General features: G+C 41.5%; 1 protein-coding gene across 2 annotated transcripts in view; it reads right to left on the bottom strand.

Moving 5' to 3' along the window:
- The window catches only part of kremen1 (kringle containing transmembrane protein 1), a 51,615-nt gene extending 35,211 nt beyond the window's left edge, over positions 1-16,404 (bottom strand). For both annotated transcript variants that reach the window (XM_019264565.2, XM_019264573.2), the window contains exon 1: positions 16,022-16,404. In XM_019264565.2, coding sequence (XP_019120110.2) covers positions 16,022-16,100 — 79 coding nt within the window. In that variant the 5' untranslated portion in view covers positions 16,101-16,404. The remainder of the gene's footprint in view (positions 1-16,021) is intronic.
- Between the last annotated feature and the right edge of the window lie 10,633 nt (positions 16,405-27,037).

Here is a 27,037-nt window from a genome sequence, read left to right as displayed (position 1 = left end):
CTCTTCTCCTTTCCTCTTTCAGAAACTTTACTCTGGAGTTTCAGGATGAAGGAGAGCTTGTCTGCACATGGTCCGCTTGGAACGAGCTGCTGCTGGCAATCATTCCTCCCTGCTGTGGCCAAGTTAGCTTTCCAGGACGAGATGGTAAATATGGCAGCGTTTTGCCACCGGGAGTGAGATGGGGGGGTGTTCCATGTGGTTTCAAGGCACCATTTGCTTGTGGCGAGAATGGGAAGTAGCAGATCTGCAAGGACTCAGAGATAAGTGAGGCCATCGTAAAGATGAATGGTCCATTTAAAAGCCTTGTGGATGGCCACACATCTATCAAGCTAAAGAGAAAAGGCCAATTTAATGTTGGAGCAGTGTGAATATGAGTATTTTATCCTTGTCCTGGAGGAAATGAAGAACGCATCTGCTGATTGGGCCATCACCACTTCGGGCTTACTCCCCTCCGAACACGCCCAGCCCCCACCTCAGAGCTCTTTCCTTGTCACCAAGCAACTGTTGCGCTCTCGTCACATGGGTCTGGGCTTTCTTGTGGTTTCATCATAGGCTGTGATGGGAAACAGAACCACCACCGCATGAAAGAAGGAGAGAAGGGGGAAAAAAAGCCTCCTATAAAATACATGCAGATCTACAAATAGAAAAAGTCCGGGAAAGGGAAGAGGAAGACTCGCCCTTGACCAAGCCCTGCACTCACAGAATACTGCACCACCAAGGCAACGAGAGAGAGAGAGAGAGAGAAAGAAAAAAGAAAAACAGCAGAGCATCGTTGAGAAAGAGAGAGCTAATCGCCCTGTTATTATATTTGTTGGGATTTGTGGCTAATGACTTCCACATTGCAACTTCAAATGCACTGAGAAAAGAGGGGGGGGAGAGAGAGAGAGAAGAGTATGGGGCTTTGGTCATGTGATCTCAAGAACACAAACAAACAAGCTCACAAACAAATGGTTTCTCTGAAACGCGTTGCCAGGTCACACAAAAGCACTTATTTGTTGTGTTTGCTACGAAGGATGAAAAGCAGCGATAATTACAGACGACTGCTTCCTCACAGAGGGCTGACATAAAGAGCTTCCTTCCATCTTTATTATATGCTTCAAACTCTGGGGACAGCAAAACTGGCATAGTACATGAGCAATATTTCCACTATAATGAAATTATACTGAATGAGTCACAGATAGAAACATGCATGTACAGTATTATGCATAAGAAAAAAACATCATTTATGCAGACACAAACACCACCCAAAACCGGAGGATGCACATTAACTACAAGAAACCAAGAAACCGTCCAATGTCAACAAACAAAGATGACAGAAATGACTATTAATACACAGTCTATCACAATATGTTTCTCCCCCACTGTGTCCTGGTAGCCATTACTGTTGTGGGGCTCATTAATGTCAGTGTAGTAAGAACAGAGGCCAAGGACAGGCCAAACCAGGCCAGATGTAGTGGGTTACGGATTTCTTTTCTGGGGGGACACAGCTGGCTGCAACACAAGTCTGGTTCCCTTTTTCCCCCAATAGCATCTATTTCCACATCAAAACCACATCAGACTTCAGAGGTTCGTAGGAAGCCTGCTTCACATTTATTATCCAGGTTTCACAGATAGCCTCAGTGAGTCTCTTTTAATGAAGTCAGATGTTGCTGAGGAGATGTCAGTGATTTCTCAGGGAGGGGAGGGGGTTCTCAGCAGTTAATGGACCACACCTCGTCTCTTTGCCTCTCTGATCTTGTCCTGTAAGCGTTTTTTTTTTTTTTTTTTAAGTGTCCTCATGCGAGAGGGTCAATGAAAGTGCAGAAAAAAAAGCCTCCTAAGTGATGAGAACAGATGCCTCTAACTAGTTAAATCTGCAGACAATGGCTTCTCAATGGGATTTTACAGGCCTTCTTTTCATTTCATGCTTTTGTCATTGGTTGTAGCCCCAGATAACCAGCCCATAAACCAAGACCTCATTCAATCCAAAAATAGCCTCCATCACCACCATTCTTCCTGCAAAAATCCTCCACTGCACCACCTCCTGAGTTCACTACCACAGTAGCCACAGACCCACTGGACTCCCTGCCAAAGTTGCTGTGTAGCACCTATAAAACATGGCCCCATCTCGTTCTAGTGCAGCCCCTATTATTTAGCTCCGTAATGGAAACAGTCTAATCTGCTGGAGCCAGTGGTGGACTAAACTTGCTGCCAAAAAGTTCTGTTTGATGTTGCTTGTCGCAAAAATGGAAAGCATAAAAGGTATTTTGCCACAAGCTGCTCTCTGGCCCCTTAATTTAACTGTTATGTCTCAAGTAATTTAGAAAAATCAGTCAGCAAAACTACAGATAAAACATCCACCTTTACAGGATTTCCTGTAATAGCCGGGATGATATCTGACACAGCACAGATGGACCAAGGGTAGTTTTGGCTCTGTGAGTGGACAAGGATGGAACGAGGTGGGACGATTTTGAGTTTTGCTTGGCGGAGGTTCAGGGAGTGACTGATGGGCTGCGGACTCTGACAATGACGTAAAGGACAGTCAGGGACTCGCTGAAACCCTGACGAAAAAATCCGCTGGCAAAATGTCGACATCAGGGGCCCGCCAGCCAGCCTGACATGAGGGCGGATGAAGTGTCGTGTTCAATTACCTCCCTCTGGCACCTCTTTACTGTTTCTTCAAGTTATAATCAACATCTGCCAAAAAGAGACCATATTTCCAAACATGATTAAAAGCTTCTTCACCTTCTAATACTTTACTTGTTTTCCATATTTTCTCACACACATTCGCACAACCACACACCTCTCAATACAATAAGAAGACAGAGGTTACAGGGTTAAGCAAATAGAAAGGGAAATCTCCCGCATGCTCAACACATGCCACTGAACCTTCTCTAAACCAACTCTGACACCAGAGTAAACAAGACTTGCACAGCCAGAAGAAAGCAGGGTGAGGGTGGGAGGGAGCAGAGATAGAGAAGTCAAGATGGGCTGAGGGTGTTTAGTTTAGAGCTTTCAAAAGGTGTGTGCATGGGATCGATTCATCCTAAATTAAACCAAACTGCAAATTAGAGCGCAACATTGAGACTGAAGGGTTGTAAAGGACAGAGCAATGGCAGAGGAAGCAGAATTAAGCAGAAAAAAGAGAAGAGAGGAAAACACAGAGTGAGTCAGGGTGGGACAAAGACTGTTTTTATGATCCCGTAGATTGTTAACCCAAGCCCTAATTTTCTCCTTGTGCATAGCACCAATGAAGTGAACACTGGGTTTATTTCACATTTCCTTGTGTTATAGACAAGGCCGACAAAGCCCAGGCTTGTAAAATTAACAGCAAACACAGAGTTAGCGTCCCAAACGCCATGGGGTCTGAGTTTGAAAGGTACAAATCTCATTCCAGAGGAGCTCTGTGGCACAGCTGCGTGTTGTGGCCCTTTACAAGAAAACAAACAACCAACGCAGGCCTTAAGAGAGAGAAAATATGTCCTGCTAATGCGTGTCTGCTGTGAAGAAAATAACACATCCCCATATGGGTTCCTCATCACATGTAGCCTTTGATAACCAAAGGATCTCTGGCTTGTGATACAAGTCATGATGGCTCACAGTTGCTAATGACTGTGCGCGCTTGCATGGGGGTGTTTTAAGCTTACTCGCTCTTCTTTTTTTGTTTTGCCTGTAAATGGATGGTAAAATGATATCTCTGTCAACTTGCACTGTCAGATGCTTTGATAAACATATGCTGTGACAAAACATGCATTAATCTGCACTCCTACCCACATCATTCCAGCTCTTCTTTTTTTTTATCTCCTTCTCCCCCCCTCATACCCATACTTCTCCCCAGATGCACGAATGAAAGGGAGCAATTTTCATCAGTAGAACAGCCGCAGTATTTTAAGATGAATCCAATGAGAAGGGAACACACACTCGCACACACGTATTAACATGCACACAGGCTCCTTTGTTCCCTCTGTGGTAGGGTTAGGGTCATTGTGGTGATGCCATTCTCACCCACTCATCGCTGTGCTTTAGATATCACCCACTGTGTGTGTGTTTGAGTGTAGATGTCTGTCAATACCCTAACTCCTCTCCTCACAATGGGCCAGCCACTCAAAGGCAGTAATCAATTTGTGGTAACGTTATGTAAGCCATGCAGGCCAGCATGGCTTCTGCTTGCCTCCTGTTCGCTCTCTCGTAGGATGATTTCCACTTTTCATGTTGCTCCAATGAAAATATTTCGGTTCACACACTGTGATGCGCCTGAGACCCACATGTAGGCTCTTTGCCCTGTACGTTGAGCCACTTTAAGCTGCAACCAGAAAAAGCCAGGCTACATACTGTAGCACGTTAAAGAAAGGTGAACCATAAAAGAAGTTGCTGAACACACCTGTTTTCGATCGTCCTGTTTGTGCTCAGGTTAGCTGGTATCTGAGGAATGTAAATTATATGTGGTTTGGTTTGGGCTGAAGCTCTGTCAGTACCCCCACCCCCCACACGCACACACATATGAACACACACACCACCTCTTCGGCCTCTTCTTTCTCTCTCAGAGGTCTTGTGAGATTATAGGGTCCAGGGAAGATGATAAATAAAGGTCTTGGGTCGAGTGGAAGGAACGATGCAACCTGCTATGCTAATGCAGAAAAACACAGATGCCCTGGATAAAAAGCTCAGCATCTTTGCCTGTTTATTCTTAACAGACACCATCATTAAAGCAGAATGATGCCTTGATTTTGAATGATGATGAGAAGCTGGAGCCGTTGTGTAAAGCAGCAAAACAAATATATGTTTTTGTTCAGTTTTGATGTTATGAACTTCAGTTGACTGCACATTCCCATGTTCATGTTCAAGTGCGATTCTTGGCTTTAGTTACTGATGAGGGTGCAGGTGTTGCAGAAAACCTTTCAAACAATATCAAACTTTCTCATTACACAGCACGCCTTTGTTTGCCTTCTGTTTTGGAAGGAATTGTTTCAGGGAATATGTTGAAAACGATTTTGATTTTCGATTTTCTCTCTTTGTGTGTTTAGAGAGTTTATAATCCCTTGATGTTTATATCTCACCTGTGCAATCTTGTCACGTTTCACTGTATCACATGTGATTATTGTGGTTTTGGACCGTGTGGTTAGAATAAAAGAAAGAAAGGAGCTACAATCAAAATCTGAAGAAAAAAAAACAGCTCCTTTTCAAAAATGAAACAACATGGTTACTGGAAAACAGGCTTAAGTTGATCAAATGTCTGAGTGAGACTTAGAGCCAAGTGTTCTCGTTAAATGCAACTAAAGCAGCAGTGGTGGATGGTGGATTTCATTCACTCTTTGGACGTAAGGAGTAGCCATCCAAAGACCAATAATAGATGTATATAGAATGGTGAGGTTTAATTAACTTTTACTTCTTGTTTGCTGTGGTGGATGAACAGACCCAATGTGTGGAACATAAACACGCTCCCATCTGCATCCAATGAATCCCCAGCATGCTCGTTTGGAGAGAGTGGCAAACACATCAAACACATTTGTTTTGTCTATCTTTGTAAACTACAGATGGAGGCATTGGTCTGTTCCCTCAGCATTCCTTGGCATGTTTGAATTTTTTTACACTTTAAATCCATGTACATTTCAGAGAAAATCTCCATTGCCTTAATCTCTCACTATTGTTCATGTCTGTTGTTGGCTTTAGAACAATCCATGATCATTATCACCAAAGTGCATGTTTATTTTAATTTGTAACACATTATTAACTTAAGTGTTTAAATCATTTTTTTTTAATTATCTTACTTGAGCGACCTAGTAAGAGGAGGAACAGAGAACACATTTCCATTGTATCAAATCACAAAAGGTTGTCAGATAAACCGCAACAGAGTGCACTTCTAAGGACACAATAACAACAGCACAATAGGCTGCTGCAGAGGGGACCACAGTGCTCAACATTCAGACCCCTTTTAACCAGCCACGTCTCTAGTTCTTGATCTTGATTGTGAAAGCGATCCTTTTTCACTGTGGTTTGTGTGGCTGTGGGAAGAGCAGCAGTACTGGGAACCAGATGGCTCTGGTAAAAGACAGGGGGCATCCCACTGGCCTCCATGAGAAGGGGATCCATTACGGAGGATCTTTTGAGGGCCAGCAGATTCTGTTTCATGGCATCGGCCGAGTGTGACCACCCCTCTGCTGGCGTTGGTAGTGGGCTGGTGCCACGTAGGCTGCTGCAGACCCAACCCTTTTTGTGTTCACCTCAGGGAGCTGTATTCACCTTCGATGCAGGACAGACAACTAAATCAGGGCCTCTTGGCGACTTGGGTTTCACCCCTTTTCAGTTCAATCCTCTTTCAAAGGACTTTGTATTGCAATGGGATATCACTGGCTCCACAGCTTAAGAGACAATGGTTGTTTGTGAAAACGGTCGTCTGAGATGTTCCTGTACATTTGTAAAAGTAGGGTCTATGAACTGTTAAAGCTCAGTTATCTATCGTTGGGGTATCGCAGCTCGACTTAATGGACGTTTATTTCCATTTCCTTTCAAACACTGAAACATGTTGTCCAACCTCTCTTCTGTGCTCTCTGATCCCTGTCACGGCTTCTTAGCTCTGCCCACTCCTGGCTTTGTTCCTTTGTTTGCTGTCCACTTAGCTACGTCTGCTCCCTTCACTTGTCCAAATGTTTGCTCTGTCCACTTAGCCATGTCCACTTGCTTGGCCTTGTCAAATCAGTGCTGTAGGTGGGCGTTTCCTGCAAAGAGGAAAGGCGACAATTTGCCTCTTTGGCCACAAACTGCTGCAGCTGGACACTAACCAGACCCCGGGGTTCAGCAGCGAAATTACTCTCCATTTATTTAAAGTGGTTGCCATTACTCTACCACAGTAGAGCACAGACTTTAGTGGCCCTGGCCCAAACATAACTGCAGTATAAAAAGAACTAGGTTCGCCGGACAGGTCATGTCTCACACAGTAGCAATTCAATATCCTCCCGTTATGTTCTTGGTTACGCTTCTCAAAACTCAGAATTGCATGTGACACCACAAAAATACATGGTTGCTTTGAAACTCAGCTTGTGGAGATTTTTGCAAAAACACCCAACCAATCACTGGCAAGGTGTTTGGAACATGTTACATGTTTGAATCAAAGAAAGAATAACAGCTAATTTACCTTAATCATACTATGTCAAATGCTTTATTAATAGTATGTTCAAAAAGAGAAATACGGAGACAGGAAACCAGAACGGTTTTGGGCTTGTGCCAAAACAAATAAAACCAAAGTCTTAATAGTTTTTTTCCTGTTCTCCTTGAAATGCAGAAACAATACACCGGCCAGTGAGCACTATGTGGGAAAAGGACAGCAGCACTTCCTTTTATCAACACGCCCAGCGCTGATAACACTCTGCTTTGATTTCATGTCAGTGTATAAATCCAGCTCTGTGGCAGAAAGTTATATTTTGTGTAATGTTTTCACGCATCAGCCATTTTCTTCCCTTGGGCCTTAAAACCACCTTTAAAATACCATTCTCTGTGAATTGAATTGAGTTTTGATAATGAAAACAATTGTTTGTTTGAGAGTTAATAGAATTCATAGAAGAACATAAGGCTCTATGGTATTTCATTACTGTTCTCTGACTATTTGATTTACTCCCTCGCCCTGGAGTGTGTTCCAGCTGATGGGCTCTGACTTCACCAGCAAAGCTGAAAGAGAATGTCATTCGGCATTGACTGGAGTGGGTCTTCTCATGCATACGTAAATGTCAAGGTACACGAAGAGGCCAGAGAACACAGCTCATACATAATAGTATTAAAATGTGCAAAGGAGAGAATAAGAAGAGTAGGGTGAATCAGTCACAAAAACCTGGAGAACAATCTAAATAGTTTGAGATAAAGAGTGAAAAATCTTGTTATATTGCTTTACAGAGCTCGGTCCAAAAACAACATGTCACAGCTCATTCAGAAAAATACTCTGACTGGTCTCGAATGACCCTTGAGTAACAAAACCTCACAAACCGCTATTCTGGCCACATGCGTGCACTCTCCCACCTAAACATTGTTTATCTCCTTCAAGCCTGACAGTTGTGTACAGCCAGCAGTGGCTTGACAGCTTAATTCCATGTTGTCTCACAGGACCGCCTCTGTGGATCAGGGACCAGAGTGACACACTCAGCCTTGCTCCACTTTGTTTAGGGACACCTCTTTCTTTTGCCACTCTGTGCTTTACATGACTATCACATCTGTCATGCCTCATCACCTCTGAGGAGGGCTACTCGTCCACCATCATCACACCACCATTGATCCTGAAGCTGGAACCGGCCTGGCTGCTTTGCATGCTGGGTCGCCCAACCAACTGCATGGGCAGGTGGTGATTTGCACAAGGTCAGGGAAAAAATGAAAGAGTTGCACTCAACAGAAATTCAAAAAGAGAAATGGAGAGAGATCTGGGAATGACACACAGAGAGGTACTTTGATAAAACAAATGTAAGCCTTTGAACACGACAGGACGAGAATCACAGTGGCATGATAATAAGCATGATTGTGTTTATAATAACTAGGTCTGTTTCTCCCTCTTAGTGGTTGGTGGTTTTAGGGGCGGTCCAATCCCTTGGCATGGAAGAACGAGGGCGTTGCCCGCAACTTGACCTTTGCAGGGCACCACCCAGAGGTCAACAGGAAGTAAATGGGCAGCAGCCTGACACAGAAGCACACATGTCTGACCTACAGTTGTTTTTTTCCCTTCTTCTGTTGCCAAGGTTAAACCAGATTCAATGTACTTTCGGCCAAGTAAATGAGGGAATTCTTCAAAACTTTGGCCTGTCTTCACAAGTTAAGACATGCTGAGTATCATGAGTGCTGGAATATGCAAAAAGGAAAATGCTCTGCTCTATTTTCTTCCATTTCAGACTTTCTACTCTCTATGTCTGGCTTTTCAATGAATGCAACTCTCCCTGTCGCCTCATCTACCACTGCTAGGTAGCTAAGGTGAGCTAATGTCACTGGAGCAACTAGATGTGGAGGCTTGTATAATCAGTTAGGCTCAGTTTTTAATCTACCTTATTGTCACATACAATGTACAACAAGATTGGGTCATGCTCAGACGAAGAACCTCTTCTTAACCATAACTGTCCTCTATGTGAGCCTGGTGGCAAATGTCTTTTGTGGAGGTAGTGTTTCATGTGAAATTTATAAGATGGCTGCAACTTCATATTTCTTTCATTTTCATTTGGGTAACACTGTGAGCGAGTTGACTTAGCTGCCTAATCTAGGGCATATGTTACTTGCTCTGCAAGAACAGCTAAGAGCAATGTAACATTTCAGCATCTCTCCATTATAATTTTGCGACCTGGGCAGTTGAAGTCGATATGCGTAGTTGGTTTTCGATGTTCTGTTTTGTTGTCTTCATAAACTTGGGGCATTCCATTGAAGATTTATGAGGGCTCCATATGGGTTGGTATGGAGTTGATTATGCATGGACACAACACAAAGAGGAGACAGACGTACTGCGTTTACTGTGAAAACAACCAGGGCATACAAACTGAACCAGGAGATCTAAGGGAGTATGAAGTTTTGCTGGGTGCACAAAGTTCAGGGAGATTACTCCATTTATCAACTTTCTCATGATTTCAATGAGTGATGAAAAAATAGGCGGTAAAAGCAACCATGTGTCCTAAGTAGATTGTTCTGTCCTGTGATTGATGCAGACACTTTAGTGTGCCCTTGAGTGAATGCCAAAAAAAAAATAGAATAACAGCTCCAAAACTGATGTTTTCTCTTACACAGTGTAATATTGTCAGTAGTTAAGTTCACAAGATGCTCTGGTCTTCTTGCTGGCAGCTGCCTATTTACACAACCAGCTGCAACAAGTTATGTTTATTGCTGTTTGAATAATGTAAGCTGAATATTCACATTTCTTTTAGGTTGTTTTTGGTCTCCACCAGTTTATCTTAACTGATACCAACCAGTTGGTCCCTAACTTAGTTTGCTTTTGGTGCTAAGCACGTTGCATATGGTTGGTTTTTAGAGCATTTTTGGTGTAAAAAGCTGACTGCTGATGGGAACCAAAACAGTCAAGGTGCAGGCCATAAAAAACAAAATATTAAGTTAAAACACAATAAAATGGCATGTACAGCTGAGAGGAATTGCAAATATTTTGATAATTCCCACTGACTTTGTTACAAGTAGCAACCTCTGCATTTATAATTCAATCCATTGTTCATGTAGAGTATGGATTAGTTGACTTCAACGTCCAATTACTACCCTTTTCTAGTGTTCTATACCATATCCCCCAGTTGATAAACCTCCTTGTTATGTTAACTCAAAAAAGCAGATTGGTCATATACTCAACTAATGCATACTTGTTCACTTGCTGTAAACATTAAATAAAAATCAAACACTAACTCTAAAATCAAGTCCTGAGCCTAACCAAGGAAGAGGTCAGGACCATAAATAACCTCCTTTTCACTCTGAAAGTCTAAAACACCCACTGGTTTCTACATACAGTCACATCTTTAATCATGAAAACAGTTACTTAGATGTGTAGATCACCACACACACACACAGTACACCAATCTACCCCAGTGGTTTGTCTGAACTTCTGTGTCTGCAGCACAGAAGCTCTCCAGGAGAGGAGAGGCTCCCATCTACATCTTTGAACCGGAAAAGCCCAGGAGACCGCACAGCCCACATCTGAGACCCAGACCCCATGCACCCTCTTCCCATAATGCCCTCTGACACTCCCCACACTGAGTACAGAGGGTTTACCCACACGCCGAAAAGCCCTTATGTTAAACTCTTTAAGAACCCGCTGTCTCTCCTCAAACCAGCGCTCCAATGCGATCACCTCTGCCAACACAAGCTCGTGTTTCTTCAGATCTTGGCTGAAGATGGTCTGTTATTATCTTCCAAAGCAGACAATTCAAAGTATCTCTCTCTCTCTCTCTCTCTCTCTCTCTCTCTCTCTCTCTCTCTCCTTCCCTTTCTCTCTCTCCCTCTCCTTCTCTCTCTCTCTATCACACACATACACCCACTCACAAAGATCCCTCTGTCTCAGGAGTTACAAAGGTTGATGGAGGCCAGTCATAAACTGCACTGTATGGACTGCGTTTACAAGTTGAGAGCGGATTAAGTCGAGACAGATATGGTGATTGGCTGTATGAGAGAGAGTTGTGGATTGGGCAAAGTCAGAGGAGTCCGTGGTTTGTGTGTAGTTGTGTGTAGAGGTGGGTGGGAGGGTGCATGAGAGGAGGGGCATCAGATAGAGGATGTGAGACCTCTTGGTACTTTGGAAGTTTATAAAGTCTCCAGATGGCCACAGCTGCCTCACATTTGAATTTAACACATGCTCACACACGTAGTGCTGATTAGTTGAATAACAGAAAATGAACCATCAATTTTAAGAGTCAAGACGTTACCTTTGGCTCTGGCCAGTTGCCACAGATTCAACTTTGAACCTCAGTATGTAATCCAACATGGACAAGAAGTCCATAAAGTGGAAGAAGAACATTTTAATAATTACAATTCCATGACAACTGGGCAAACTCCATCTGCTGATGAAGCATGAGACATAATTAATGGACCTTGTGGAGAACAGAAATATAACTGATAATAAAATTGTTGTTAGTTTGCATCCTTACACATGTAGGTAGAGAAACAGAAATAAATACACAATAATCCTGGACTTGCATACATGGAAAAGTTTCTGATATCCTTTCCACTGTTTTTCACAGACACGCTCTGACTTGATGTTAAGCCAAGCATCTGAAAACACACTTTAGATTCCTACCAATCACACGTCAGCCGAGTGAACACAGACACTGCATGACTGATGCCAGCATCAAAAGCTACAATCCATACTTTTGAACAAGCTACTGTTCAGGAGTTCATGCAGCTTTTTTAACCACGCTCCGGCCACCTCGCCTCTCCTACTGCGCCACAGAGCGACGCCCAGTTCCGTCTGCGGCCGAGTGCAATGAATCTGAGTCCTGAGTCCAGAATCCAGGCCAACATCATGCCCTGCTGGACAGCGATCAGACAGGGGGCAAGAAAGAGAGCAGGCTGCCAGATGAAACAGAGGGTTGCCAGTTTATGCAGCAGCTTATATGCATGTTAGGCTACAAAGAGAAATCCCAACACATGCTGTCATTCATCCCCCCCCATCACTCTGTTTGGTTCCTGCAATGCTTCAAGGAACAAAGAAGAGTGGCCAGAGTGAATAAGAGTAAAACGCTTAACACTCTCCGGTTTGGTCTGGAAATAATAGGTCTAATTCACCTGCGGCAAGTCAGTTTGATAAGATACCTCAGTGCACAGCCTTTGCAAATTTTCCTAGTGTGGCCTTACAAGTTATTTCATGCATGTCTAGTTAAGTAGAGACTTGGCAAAGACTGCAGATGAAAAGAAAGCCTATAAGGCACCTCTCGTCTCCTCCGATCAGTCCAAGATTCAGTTGGTCGAACACAGTCTGATATTAACCGGATGTTTTCTTCATCTGGCCTCGTTTATGACAGCTCTGTCTTCTGTGATCACATAATGAGAGCACATTCCATATTGCTAAAATGTCACAGCCTGCCCTTTTCAAGCCTCGGCTCGACACAGCCCACTGTTTTCCTCTGAAGGTAATAGAAATAAAGTCCAGTGATGCACAGGTTGTGACTCCAATTGTTTCATAATGCTGTTGTTGTAGATCTTGCTTTTGCAAAGAAAAAGAAAAAAAAAAAGGGATCAGACAGATTAATTGTTGCCATTTTGGGGAATACACTCTCATAGTGTACATTAAAGTCACAGCGAGAGGCTGGTTAACTTCATGCTGAATGCAAAAAGTGTAAACAGGGGCAGGCAGCTATCTAATGGTAACCAGATCCAGTTACCAACACCTACCAAAGCTCACTATATGACTAAAGTGTACATGTCATAATTTACCCAGGGTTATGTATTGGATTAATTCTTGGTGTTGAAATTGTCCTTTGTACACTTTGTACAGATTAAACAATTGCAATATGCCATGTTAACTAGTGAGCTCAGAGGTGCTGTTACCTGGGTATAAGATCGCCCCTATCTTTGTCACTGTGTTTCCAGTCTTTGTGCTAAGCTAATTAACCAGCTGCTGGCTGTGGCTTCATATTTAATGGACAATATGAGAGTGTATTCCCCAAAATGTTGAATTCACAGATATACGTGAGAGTGATCTTCTCATCTAACTTTCCACAAGACAGCGCACAAGTGTATTTAGCCATATGTCAAACTGTTCCTTTAATCATCCCTCGACCCCAGGTGGGGAACCACCAAGATAAATTATAGGTTATCCCTGCATGTACTGACAGGAACCCAGCTTGCTCACCCTGCCACTGAATTTAAAAAAGGATCACAGGTGACCTACCACAACCTCCATTTCAATAAGATGACGATGCATTATTAACATAAACAAAACACATACATTTGGGTGCATGGCGCATTGTGAGACAGCGCCACTTTCACCACTGGCTCCGTCATTGTCATCATACCAGTAAGACTGGTCATGGATACCAGGAGCATCAAGAACAAAATAATTCCCCGCTGATTAACCAGCTAGAGCTTGTTCGCGACACCAACACCATCAGCTACATCATTACCGGCTTACAGAGCAACTCAATTACTCCTCATCTTGACAGCTCTGACAGGATTCGGCTTCCACTTGTGTGTACATTTGTGTGAAGGGCCTAAGCAGCTGCCAAGTGAGCAATAGCAGACAAAACAGCATGTGGGAGTCTGGATGAGTTTCTTTATAAAGCCTCTGAGTTCAGGTGGAAGAGGAATCATATACATTAATCATAAGAGTCTGTGGTAAGTTTGAAGTGTGCTATACGGGCTCATAAAGATTGCATAAAAGCACTTAGTTGCTTCAGCTACAATGCGTGTCATCTCTAACCCTTAGCTTCATTTTCACTATTCTCTACTTTGTATGTGTGTGTATACGTCTCCGCGTGTGTGTGTGCATATCACTGAGCGCACGATTATCTCTCAGCTCACGATGAAAAACACTTAATACACTTCTACCTGATGCGATGCTGCAGTGAGTCCACCAGGACAGAGAAGTGAAAGCACTCGAGTTTAATTGTTTTAGACACTCTTGTCACATAAGCAACAGCGGTTGGGTTTCTGCAGAGCATTAATAAGCTGCTGTGTGACCTAGCTTCAGCATGTTTAAGGAAAATTCTTCTGTTTTCAAGAATTCTTACTCACACATGCCCAGCTTTGACTTCACAGATGTGGAATAATATCCACATTAAATACTTCAGTGTAATCCAGGATGTGATTTTGCAGCTGCTTGTTTCAGTGTGTCTGCTTTCCTCCAACCTGCCTCATCTGTTTCCTCTGATGTTCCTACATTTACCTAAATGCCCTTCACCAGTGTCCGGAGCATGAACCTTTGGCATCAGCTGCAAACTGTGATTGGATTTCTCCTGTTAAACATGACCACAGGACTTTACATTATGCTCTGACACTCACATTTAAAATATACACTGGCCTGTTTTGCTGCTATTTATCTCTATAGTAGATCCAGCACAGTTAGTTGTAAGACAAATACTCTACTAAACAAAGTGTAAAAGCTGTTGTGTCTTCAGTGTGGGTGCAGTGGGGTTTTAGGGTGGATTTTTCCTTTAGGTGTAGGCAGGTTTCACATTCAGTTTGACCTCAGCAAACATGGGAAAACAAGAGCAGACAGAGCAAAGAGAGCATCAAATATACCTTTGCATTTACAACAAGAAACTGAGTTCATTGAAATTATTATTTTCCTGTAGAGTAAATATGGCACAGCTGACTTAAACTAAACATAAACTTGGCCTTTCTTCTCCCCAGTGTTATGAGGGGGAATACCATCGCTTTAAATACTTTGTTAATACATAGGTACATATGGGAGTACTTACGCACTAGCCCAGATGGTGGACCCTCTAATTTGAAATCCAAGGGTATAATTAAGAGACAAAAAAATTAAAAAGGAAAGCATGAGGATTTGCTGCTTCGACATGAAACGCGGCACAAATTACAGCAAGGAGAAGCTCGGTTAGTGTGGTCATTATTAGATATTCACATTAGAACAGAATATTCTCGGGGAAAGCAGCTTTGAATAGAGATCCGGCTGTAACTTTGAAGTTCTGCAGATAAACGAGCATATCCCTGCGTATTAGTCTTAACTTGATGGTAAATTAAATGGGTGATATCAGATGACTGAGCGGAGGGTTTCGAGTTCGTTACAGCGACTGGAACTGATCTTTGAGTGGTTCAATTAAAGACATAATATAGCCAGAAATTAAGTGCAGCCAAGGGTGATAATATGGTGGAGATTAAAAATATCATAAACGTGTTCTTTCATAACCATTGAGAATGTGATTAATCATAACGAACTTTAATATAGGTGATTAGTTCAAAGCAGCTGATGCAGAACAGGTAAACACAACAGCACTCGGGGCGCAGGATGTACTGGAGAGCCGAGTGCGTAAAAGCTGCAGGTTTGGGTTACAAGCCCGTGGTTTCCAAGATTAAATCAGAACGCAGCTTTCAGAGTCACATAACAGGGGTTTGTGATTATGTCTGTTCAAGATTCAGGCCCACATAGTCCCCCATTTGGTAGGAATTTGTCGCGGGGAATCTCTTTGGATACGGTTTGGACTACAAGTGTTTACTATGTAGGTGTAAACACTGAAACTGCACGATAAGCAGACTAGTTTGTGTGCTCACATTAGTCTTCAAACAAATCAGAGAACAACAAAATCATGTTCCTTTTTCTTGGCCGCCGTCTGTAAACATCCCAGTCAGAGACATCGTGTAGTTTGAGAAACAGCGCTGTAGTGGGATTCTGACCAAGGCGAAAAAACTATGAATGAAGTTACTGCGACTGCAATCTGTGACATGTTCCATAACAAACAGGACATAGACACAACAACATAAATATTAAAGCACTTTCTGATGTGTGTCGTGCAATATCCGAGTGGATAACAGCTGGTCCCGTGCGCAAAACAGCAACTTTGGAGATGCTTCCGACAACGCAGATATTTATCGGAAAACATCCATGGAAAAGACGAGCGAGTAGAAAAGTTTGACTTACCGGTGTCGAAATGATTAAAAGCCGCAGAAGAAATAACACCAGCGAGAAGAAGTGCAGAGGTGACTGTCCAGGAATCCATCGTGTGATTAAAGAGTCTGAACTGGCTCTCAGGTGAAGTGCAGCCTGACGGACAGATGCGCAGACCGGCGGATTGCTGGACTGACTGACTGGCTGACTGGCTGACTGACTCCCTGCTTGACTGCCCGGGTATGTGCAGGAGTCGCTCTTTGGTCGCCGTTAAAAGTCCCTGAACTTCAAGGCAGGTCCTACAGCTACTACTACACTGACACCACAAAGACGGGAACAGATAGTAGAAAGCAGGGATCCTATTTCCAACCCATGTGACAGGAAATAGGGGCAACACATTCAACCTGCAGCACTGGGGAAGCAGCAGAAAGAGAAGAGGAGGAGGAGGAGAAGGAGGGAGGGAGGGTGGATGGGTGTCGGTGCAGGGGTTGGAGGGTGGTGCAATGAACAGCAGGTTGGTGAAGTATAAAGTCATTTCCCCTCTTTAAAGACTGGATTTAAAGCACATTCCTACAGTAACATCTTGTTAATAACTCTTATATTACAGCAACACTATAACTAAAACACACAAGAATACAATGGTAAACTATTCCAGAGGGTAAAAAACTACCTTTGTGCACCAAGCAGCCATTATACATTTACTATTTGGTCCCTTAGAGAGGAGAGTGATGCCACAGGAGATCAGAACTGTCATAAATTATGACACTGTAAACATGCTATGCAGTACCAGGGAGGCACAGTAAGTCTCCTCTGGAATACTATAGGAGAATTGTCTTGGTTTTTATGTTCGGATCTAATTGGAGGTCCATTATGTTTAGAAACCTCTGGGTTCTACTCAGCACTAAACTGCACACAAAGGCAAGTCAAATTATCTCAGTAATAGAAAATGCGTGAGTGAGAAGGATTTGCACATGACCCTGGTGGAGCAGGGGTTACATTATGTAGCTTTAATACAACATAAATTCATTAAAATGTGGATGAGAAATGACTATTAGAGACTATTAGAGAAGACATTCTAGTTTTGTTCCTGCTGCTGGAGTTGTGACCAAAGAAAGTAAGATATTTTGGTGGGAATAACTTAAAAGCCCCAGGGCTTTTTTTTTATCCTCACAAATGATTTGGTTTGTTTTTTCTACACTAGATGGCATAAACAAATGAGCAGACCGTGTTTAAACACCAGGCCTTCATTTTAAAGCTGTTCTTCCTCAATGATTTTTTCTTCACATGCTTTCACTGCAGCTTCTCTTATCTTACTCATTGGATAGAAACAGGTGCACTCTCACCATCAGTGCGATTTTATACCTCTTTCAGACCAAAAATCCTAGTTGTGAAACAGCACCCTCGTGTGTTTCACTGCAAACAGCTTGTGAGGAAGTGTCCAAGCCAAAACCAGTCAGTCGGCCTAAAAATAGAAAATCCAGTATGATCTCAGCACTCATGAAGAAAAAAGGCCCAACATTTATTTGGCCAAAACCGACAGGGTTGAGATGGGGTGCACAGGAAAAGTCATTTAGCATGACGTGTGCCCTCTTCAGAAATGTAACTGTGTGGCCTTAAGATACTGGCTGGTAAAAACTGTACTTATAATACAGTGAAAGAGAGATTATAAAAGAAAGAGCTTTATAATTAAGCCAAACTGACTGTTTACTATGGCTATGATGGAGATGTCTAATATTTTCTAAAACAGCTTGGCAGCAGTCTGACTTATGCATTAATTGTCCTGTCAGTGGCAGGTAGTGACTCTGTGTATTTACTCAAAAACAATACTCCAGTACATATTTGAGATACTTTACTCAACTATTTTCATTTTTCTGTTACTTTATAATGCTTCATCACTACCTTTAGGGAAAACATTGGACTTTTTAGTCCACTACATTTGTCTTTTTACTATAGTTACTTTGCAACCGAATATTTTTCATACAAAACAAAATACATTTTTATAGATTAAACAACCTACAAATACATAAAATAGCTTAAATAACCTCAACCCTGATTAAGTTTCTTACATGTTTATGCATCCGTATTTTGTGGCACTGATAATCTCATATGTGATAATGTAACACTCACAAGAGACCCATACCCCGTACTCAGAATCTTTATTTTTTGATATCCATAAGTAGATATATTTGTGGTTTTAAGAATCAAAAATCATCTCAATATAGTTTTGAATATTCTCTCCCACCTTTATCTATGGAGCTCTAGCAAGAACTTGGTGTTTTGTTGTTTCTCAATATTAATGAGTCTCTTTTCTGATTTGCTGTTTTATGAGAGACACTTAGCCAGGAGAAGCACAGGTAACAGATTGTGGTCAACGTGACCGGTGGGGGTAGTCCCATTAACTGAGGCCAGAATGGGCACCAGTACCAAAACTGGATGTGGTTGCAATGGAACAACGGCCGGACGGTTGGCGACAGTGAATACAGAATGAGGTGATTTACAGCAACTCCTGCCAGGACTCTTACTCCAGAGAGGATCTAGCAGGTTTATCAGTGTGTAGAGCCAGAATATTTTCATGTCTAACTCAGGGATTTAAGGGTCTATTTTGACTTAACCAGAGGCAATTCGTTTTGTGAAAGGGAGCAACTTGAATTTAAAAGGTATACAGTTGTATTATGACAGTTTAATAGGTTTAGGAATATTTTCTTTTTTTGGCATTTTGTTCGTTTATTTATTTGACTAAACGAGTTAAAATATATTTTTTAAACTCTCAAATCTCTTACTCACACGATGCTCCTTTAAGTATTGTGAACTCCTTGTAATTGATTTTTACATAATTCTTTGAACTTAAAACTTCTTCCACCACTGTAAGCTATATAGTGTTATCATCATTCAATATGTGACATGTTATAAGCATGTGCTCATCTCAGTGCCCTCAGACTAAATAAAAACTACTGTGTCCATAAGAAAATGAACTTGAATTAGAGTCCTGTCATTACCTCCCCATCTTCCCTGCTATCAGTCTGTGATGCTGTGCAGTTGTGGTAGCAAGGCTTCCTTTGTCTTCTTTGTCTGCGTGTTTGTGTGTGTGTGGCGTGTGTGTGTGTGTGATCACATGTTGGGCTTGTCTCTACACGCTGCCTGGCCACATTCCTTGTGGTCTGCTGGAGTTACTGTAATTCTGTTCTGTGTTTTTTCTCTCTCCAGATAAAACTTGGCACTTCCACACATGACATTCACACTTTATTCCTTTGGCATTTTGCCTTTTAGATAGTTCAGCTGTTTTTCATCGGGTCGAGAACATCAGATAACGAGTATCCAAAGTTCCTCACTTTATCGTGTGTGCGCATTTTTAGCATGGGTGGCCACAGTGAGAGCTGAGCCCTTCACCCTTTGCCGGTTTGTCCTGCCTGCTGAGTTATGCAAGACAGAGGCTGGAGGTCATAGCAAGAATAATCCACTGAGATGTATTAGAAAGTACTCTGGCATCCCTGACCTGCCTGCCAATGGGAAGTTATGCATAGTTGAATTAGAAGCTGGCCCAGATGCTTTGAATTCACAGATTCAGGAGCCAAGACTATGTCATGTCCTTGTTTCCTCTTGGGTAAACATGAGTGCCTGGCCCTGAATCTTAATGCCACATTTCTCTCCTTTGTGGTCAAAACTATTTCTCCTTCTATGCTTTTGTTCTAGGCACCTGGGGGGAGCTTTGGCTGCCTTGTACCTAAGGCTCTCACGTCCTTTTCAGGGAGAGATAGACCACATTTAACATTTAGGATCAACTCAAGATTATCATAAAAAAACTAAACTAAACTAAACTAAAAACTAAAAACATTTTCCCCTGAGTATCAAACCATGACACAACCATGATGTATTTATTCCAGATTTCGACGACTTCAATACAATAAAGGACAATGGAAATTATTTTGTGGTGTTTACAGCCTTAAGAATATTATTTCAAACTAGAATACTCTCATGTGATGACAGCAAGCTTTTCTTTCTTCACTGACATCTTATAGACAAAACAATCAAGAAAATATTTGGCAGAATTATCAGTAAGAGAATATAATTATTATTTGGAGTCTTAGTAGGAAGTTATTCCACAGTTCTTCCACAATTTTTCTGTGGATCATCCAGAGAAACCAGGATATTGTTTCTGGAAATACTAATTTCAACACTGTGCAATTTAAACAACAATTCTTCATATAAAACCAAAACTAATTCAAAAAATGTTCGATATTATAAATATAATGTTCAATAACAAACCAATCCTAGTGTCAAACCTCGTATGTTTCAGTGGGTACACTTCTCGCTTCTTAGGCTAGACTTACGGGATTCAGGGAAATGTGTCTCTGATGAACAGACTGTTTTTCTCTTTCTTTCCCATTTTTGGCCACAACGTGACAAGAAGAGGGATGATGATTTTGTCTTTCTTTTTGACATCACCACTGAGTCACTGCTTGCTGTCAGGATTGTTCTCCTCACTGCCAAAATAATCTCTGCCATCGCTTGGCTCATTACATTAATTAAAAACAAAACATGCTTGACGCACAACTTCTTGAAACTACTCCTATGGGGGACACAGTGAGTCAATGCGATTACTCAACCAAAGCATCTGGTTCGTCTGTACGACCTGGCCAACAACCCCCACGCAACCACATCAGTGTCTATATGATCCACATCATTAGTGGTTACGCACACAACACAACGCACATTACGGTGTCACTCTCTGACCCCAGCAAAGTTCTGTTGAAGTGGGCTCCCCTTGACAAATGACTGCCTCTGGCCCCATCTGCACCAGTAACATCCCCACACCAACCACTATCTTCTCTCAACTCCCCTACACACACACACAAACACACACCTGTACAGGCCCCTGAGCTTACCCGTGTTCAAAGCCAAGATAAAAGCTAACGTTTACATCCAGCCACCTGCACGTAACCAGCAGCCACTGTAACACCACAACCCCTCCTCCTGCACCTCTGTCCGCTGACACACACAGCCATCATCCATCTTTCTAGGCCTCCTGGGTCTCTAATTAAACTCCGGGTGGGTGACACCCTCTGGAATGTTCATTGTAACATTGCTCAGCTTTATCATCCTAAAAAAAAAAAAAAGTCCAAAAGTGAAGGAGAAATAATAGAAAACAGACAGAGAATTAGAGAAACTATGAGAGGTGGATGGAACATGAGCCTGCACAAAGATATTTATCAGGACTAAATTACCGTCTGTCTGTCTGTTAACTGCAGTGGACATTTTGGGTAGTAAGTTTACTATTCCCTTTGTTTCCTCTTTTTGTCTAACCTAGAGATTTGTTCAAAAATACTTTTCGCGTCCTTGTTCTGTCAGATTCTTTCTTAGCAATGTGACTGTACTCTGAGATTTTAGCAGTTAACTTGGTGAGTACAGTTTTATGATGGGCATACCTAATAAACTTCCAACCTTCCAATTTAACACAAATGAGGCAATGACATGAGAAATATAGAAATATAATAATATTTCAGCTAGAAATATCCTTTAAGATGACAGCCTGTATAGATTGATTGGATTCCCTTGCAATCCTTGTTTTGTTTGCCCCGTTTGAACAAAGGGGAAGAGGAGGAATGACGTCTGAGCACAAGATGAGAATGGCTGGTAGAGCGTCAACCTAGTAGTCTTTTAACCACAGCGACGTCAGCCATTCACGTTTCTTGTGCCTTATCCATGAGACTCGAAGCAAAAATACTGAGGGCCTCTCAAAACCAAACCAAAAACCAAACCTAAAGCATCTCAGTCCTTGTAAACCAGAGCCTGGTTGCTGCATAAGTGATCATTCCATTTTTGGGAAATCCTATAAAAGTGAGTGATTTATTGGTTGATGAAGTACAATTTATTTGAAATAGGATGGCAGTAGGAGCAGCAGTGCAGAGAAATTGTTGAAATGAACTGGCTGGAATTACAACAATGGATAAACAAGGGGATGCAAATTCAAATTTGGTTGCACAAACCAATACCACAATGTTAGATGAAGGTTTCCTAAAAAATGCAAATATCTCCAAGGTATTTTTCGTCAGAAATCACTTTAAAGAAGTAATAGCTGATTTACTGGCCACTTGGGAACAGTTAAACAAGCTGTAAACAAATATTATTAATATAGAAATTCATATATAAAGTTCTGCTTATTTACTAGCAGATACAAAGCAACATTAGCATCTATTTGGACTCTCATGGAAGTCCAATATGTTGCTCATTCGCTGCTAAAAGAGCTCCACTATGTTCGCCAACTCTGTCTGTGTTGTTAGATGCTGGGTGGTCACGGTTACAACCTGGCTTTTTCAATGAAAACAGCTGCTTGCTGCGGATAAAAACAAGGTTCGGCGAGAGTGAATCAAAACAGTAAAGTTGGGGGCAGTAAAACCAAAACAATAAGCTTAAAGAATAGAGCTGAGGGGAAATTCAAAATGACTGTGGGTTGTCAATACACGTGGTCCTTTGTGAATTACATGCAGCTGTTTTATCTGTGCAGCTGTGTAGTAAAGCTACACTACCACCCTTGACCTACTGAGTGCTCAGGGTACCTCTCGAAAAGTGTTCTCGCTGAACATCCATTCTTCAGTGAATGGAAAACTGTGATTAACAAAACAAGTAAGTTCTATTTTCCCGTTTTATGCCAGTGTGGATAGAGACATCATGGCTAACAATATTGCAATCATTATTCTTCTAAGTCATAAATATCTTTCACTCATCACAGATCAGGAAAACAGCCAGAAGCAAGACAGTTGTTGGACAGTGATGCCGCACTTCCCGCCATGAAACAATGTCTTCACCACGTGTGTTGGTTTGTGGGAATTATCCTTAGATAGATCTCCACTGTGGGCTGACAATGACAGCACATCAGACTCAAGAGATCTGCTAATGGTAAAGAAACGTCATCACTGATTCATAAGTACTTGTGGAATAATAGCACAGAGCACAGAGAGCCAAAGCTGTGGTACAAGTTCTCGTCATAGGGCTGGAATGACACTTAATAAAGATCTTATAAATCTACTTGGGAATAGTTGCCCCAGGAAGATTCTAGGCATTCTATCAAAAACAAACATTATCTGAATGTTTCGTATACATTTTGAAGTGATGCATTTTCTTGTGAGAGTTGTCTGAGCCCAGTCTTCAAAGGATTGTAGAAAGTGGCCACCACATTAAATCAACTTCAATCCAAATGCTTGTTCTGAGCACAAATAACTCCAGGGGATTTTAGCTTTGTGGAGTATATTGAGGCCAGACTTGTTTTTACACTCACTTTTTTTTTCACGTCAGAGTCGACAACATTGCAAACATCCTCTGATGGATGTCTTTTTCTTTTCATCCATTCAGCAAATCCAATGCGAGCACCATAATCCACCATATGTAAAGTGTAAACTTCTGATGAGAAACACACTTTGAGGATGCAAATGTTCATATGGCTATATTGTTTACAACAGTTGAACAGAAAGAAGATGAAAAGCCTCTTGACGTCATGTTTCATTTCAGCAACATTTTGTGGCCAAGTGAAAACAGAAACACAGTTCTTTTGTGTCATTTATCTACAGTGACACAAGCTACGAATCAAGTTTCAGGCCATAGAATGAAGGAACACATGTATGTTTGCAGGTTCATGGTGTAAGATATAAACAAGGCCCATGCACTGTGCTAATGACAACATGATAAACCATTGCTTGCAAATAATAGTGAAACTGAAGGAAACGTATACATATATTGTATACTAAATAAACTAGTAAGGTACAAGTTTAAATCGAATAAAGTGATTTTTAATATTGTACTCTTTAGATTCAGCTCACATGGTCAGAACTGCACATATAGGACAGGGCATAGTGCTACATGGCCTGTGGCAGCCTTGGCAGTAATACCTTTCAGTCAGAGGTGTATGGTTGGGGGTAGTCAAAGTTACTTAAAGTTCAAACAATTGCATTAAAAATGTGCCTTACAATTTACATGAGTGACGTAAGGTAAAACAATTGTTTTCATTAGTCATTAATCTGCCTGCTTAGCTGATTAATTGTTTTGTCTACAGTGCATTATTATTATTGTGAAAAGATATGCCCATCATGTCCTGATTCTTTCGAATTCCTTGTGTTGTCTGTCCAACAGTCCAAAGATCAAGATTTATGTTTTATTTACCATTACACAAAACAGAGAAAAACTCCACAAGTTTGTTTATCATTTTGGTTGTTGTTATTCCTGCATAAGCACGATCAAAACTGCCAACCAGTGGCTGTTCAACAATTCAGAAGTCAGTCTCAATGACTCAGTGAATGTGAATATCAAGAAATGAACCCGATGATCTGGTGGCTGCTGTGTCGTCTCAATTAGTGCAGGGCTGAGCAGAGACGGGGATATGAATACTTATGAGCTCTCTGACCTTGTCAGAACGAGGCAACAAATGATGAAACACAGCAGTGAGAATTCATAATAAGTCTGAGAGAGAAAAATAAAGCACCTTCAATGCCCCCGTGATATGGATCACACATTCACAAGCAGATACATATACAGATCCATGCAGAGAATAACATTCAAGTGTTCAAGAGTGTCTAGACAGTAAACAGTCTGTCTGTAAGGACTAAATGTGGGCCAACGAGATACAAAACTGAGTGGAGGAAAACTGAAAATGGGAACTAAAAGAAACTGCAATTTTGTCATCTCATGCAGAGGTTTTAAACTGAGCAGACTAACTTTAAATGATTAATTAATGATTAAATGATCATGAAAAAGCACTGGGTTTTTAATTAATTTTAATTTTTAATTACAGCACTAATGGGTGGAAATTAAAAACCTGAGACAGAGGCAGGTCGTGGTTAGTACCAAGTGATATGGTGAAAGATATGTGTACTGTTTGTGTGCGGTGTCTGTACTACTACTGACGGGACTTCAAACTGTACTCCTTACTCCTAGACACACACAAACAAATCCTTAGATGAAACTCCACGTACACAGAGCAGGGATTTAATTCCTTCTTTATCATATCTGTACATCGGACAAGTTCCACACTGCACGATAAGGAGAAAAAAGGGGGGGAAAACACAAACCAAGTGTGGAGAAACATGTGCCTTTTGAAGTTGTCTTTCTTCTTCGAACTAGCTTTGGCGTAACGCTGCTAGTTAAACAGATCATTAAGCATAATGGTTGGGGAGGATTGCAAAGCTTTATCTCTGATGGCAAGAACAAAGTTTTTGATGATCTGGGGGATTCTGGAACTGGATTTGATGGGAATTCCCAGGCCTGCTGGAACAGTTTACTTGTGCTAACAGACAGGTGCTATCATAAATCTAGAGTCAAGGAATTACTCACTCAGCTTTACATACTGAGACTTGAGAATGTATATGGGGATAAAGCTATCCTTTGACAGATTATATCTAGCGATTGAAGATTCTCCCTTGGATAAAGTCCTTTATTGTTAATGTCTGGCAGTTATATGTGACAGTAAACAGATGACTTAAAGAAAATACATTTCAAATTATAGAAAAAATGCCGCATCCTAACTGATCTACTGCCTTCGCCAGCTCAATAAAAGACCACACAACAAAAAACGTGGCTGTAATTGGCTGATTGAAGCAAATGAAACTAAATCACAAGGGTTACAGTTTGAGGTCAGCAACAGAAAGAGAGAGAGAGTGATATGGAGAGTAGTGAAGGGTCACAAGAATTTGTGTCTGTAAGAAGTGAACTTCTTCAAAGGGAAACAAACAACCGAGGACAGAACACAACTTCTTTTTTACTTGCTGTAAAGAAATGCAATGATGCACATCTTTATTCATGAGAGCACTTGATCCGTGAATAAAAGATTTTGAAAAGAGTTTGTATTCCTTTCGTTTGAGAAATCAGAGGGAAATGTTGTTTGAGGATTATCACCACTAAAATGATTTCTCAGGATGAGAATGTGCTTTAAAAATATTTCCCCTCGAGGCAAATAAAAGGCGAATGCTAACACTTCTTTATTTATTTTCTCCTCTCACTTCTCTTTTGTCAGTGCCCTCCACTGCTTTGCATTTGAATCACTCCAAATCGGGAAATCGCTTCCACCCAGTTCTCGTGTTTATGAAAAACACAAGTTTCCAAGAGCCTGCAATGAATTTATATTTGGTACAAGCTGCGTAGTGCATCTCACTCCCCTGGCAATGTGCCCCTCCACAAGCTTTCCATGGAGGTTTGTCCCCCCGGTTTCACAGTGCCGACTGATTGATTTGCTCTTTAATGGCTTCCTGTGTTGGGCATGGTCTAGGACGAACATCTGTATGGGTGGATTGGGCATGCTGGGTCTGTTTTGCTCTGCTACGCTCATCTGTGGTGTAGTAAAGTGAGGTATCTGCCTTTTCTGTGGCCTGGGAGAATGACGTGCTCTATTATAAAAAGAACTGACTCCAATGAAAAATGAGCCCTGGGTCCCAACGGCTGCTGGTCGCTGAGTGGATTACATTGCCTCAGGGGATGAAGTTCAGCTTCTGATGTTGATGATTGAAAAGGTGGAACACTAGTAGCTGGCCTGTGAGTGATAAAGTTATACTGAGTGTTAATGTCAAGAGCAGTTTGTGTTTGAAAGACCACTTCTATGAGCTGAGGTTCAGCTTTGAGCCGTACAGTGGACTTAAGTTCTGCACGCTTGCATGTGTGCCAATAGTCACAGCTCCTAAAAGATTGGTAACGTTGCTTAAGATCTGAGTAAATTAAGCTATTTATACATATTTATTCAGAATCACTGAAGCAAATCACAGGAAATTGGAACATGCTGAGACTAAATTAGTCACTGGGATACAATTTAGTAGTGGAATAATGAAGAAAGTACCTCAGGAAATGCTTAAAATTGAGGTTAGGGTTAGAAGAAAGGTGGTCATAGTAAGAGAAATACATACTTTTACCTTATTGTATTGGTGCAATGTTTGCATATATATGAATATATTAACATGTATATTTATCTCACAGATTCTGACATTATGTCACATGCAATGATTTTTTTAATTGCTTATTTGTTTTATGATTTTTCTATGTTTGGGAAAAGAGAATTTAAAAATAAAGTATATAAAA

The sequence above is a fragment of the Larimichthys crocea genome, chromosome III, assembly GCF_000972845.2.
Source record: "Larimichthys crocea isolate SSNF chromosome III, L_crocea_2.0, whole genome shotgun sequence".
NCBI lineage: Eukaryota > Metazoa > Chordata > Actinopteri > Sciaenidae > Larimichthys > Larimichthys crocea.
The sequence above is the reverse complement of the archived record's forward strand: the minus strand, read 5'-3'. Positions and strand labels throughout refer to the sequence as shown.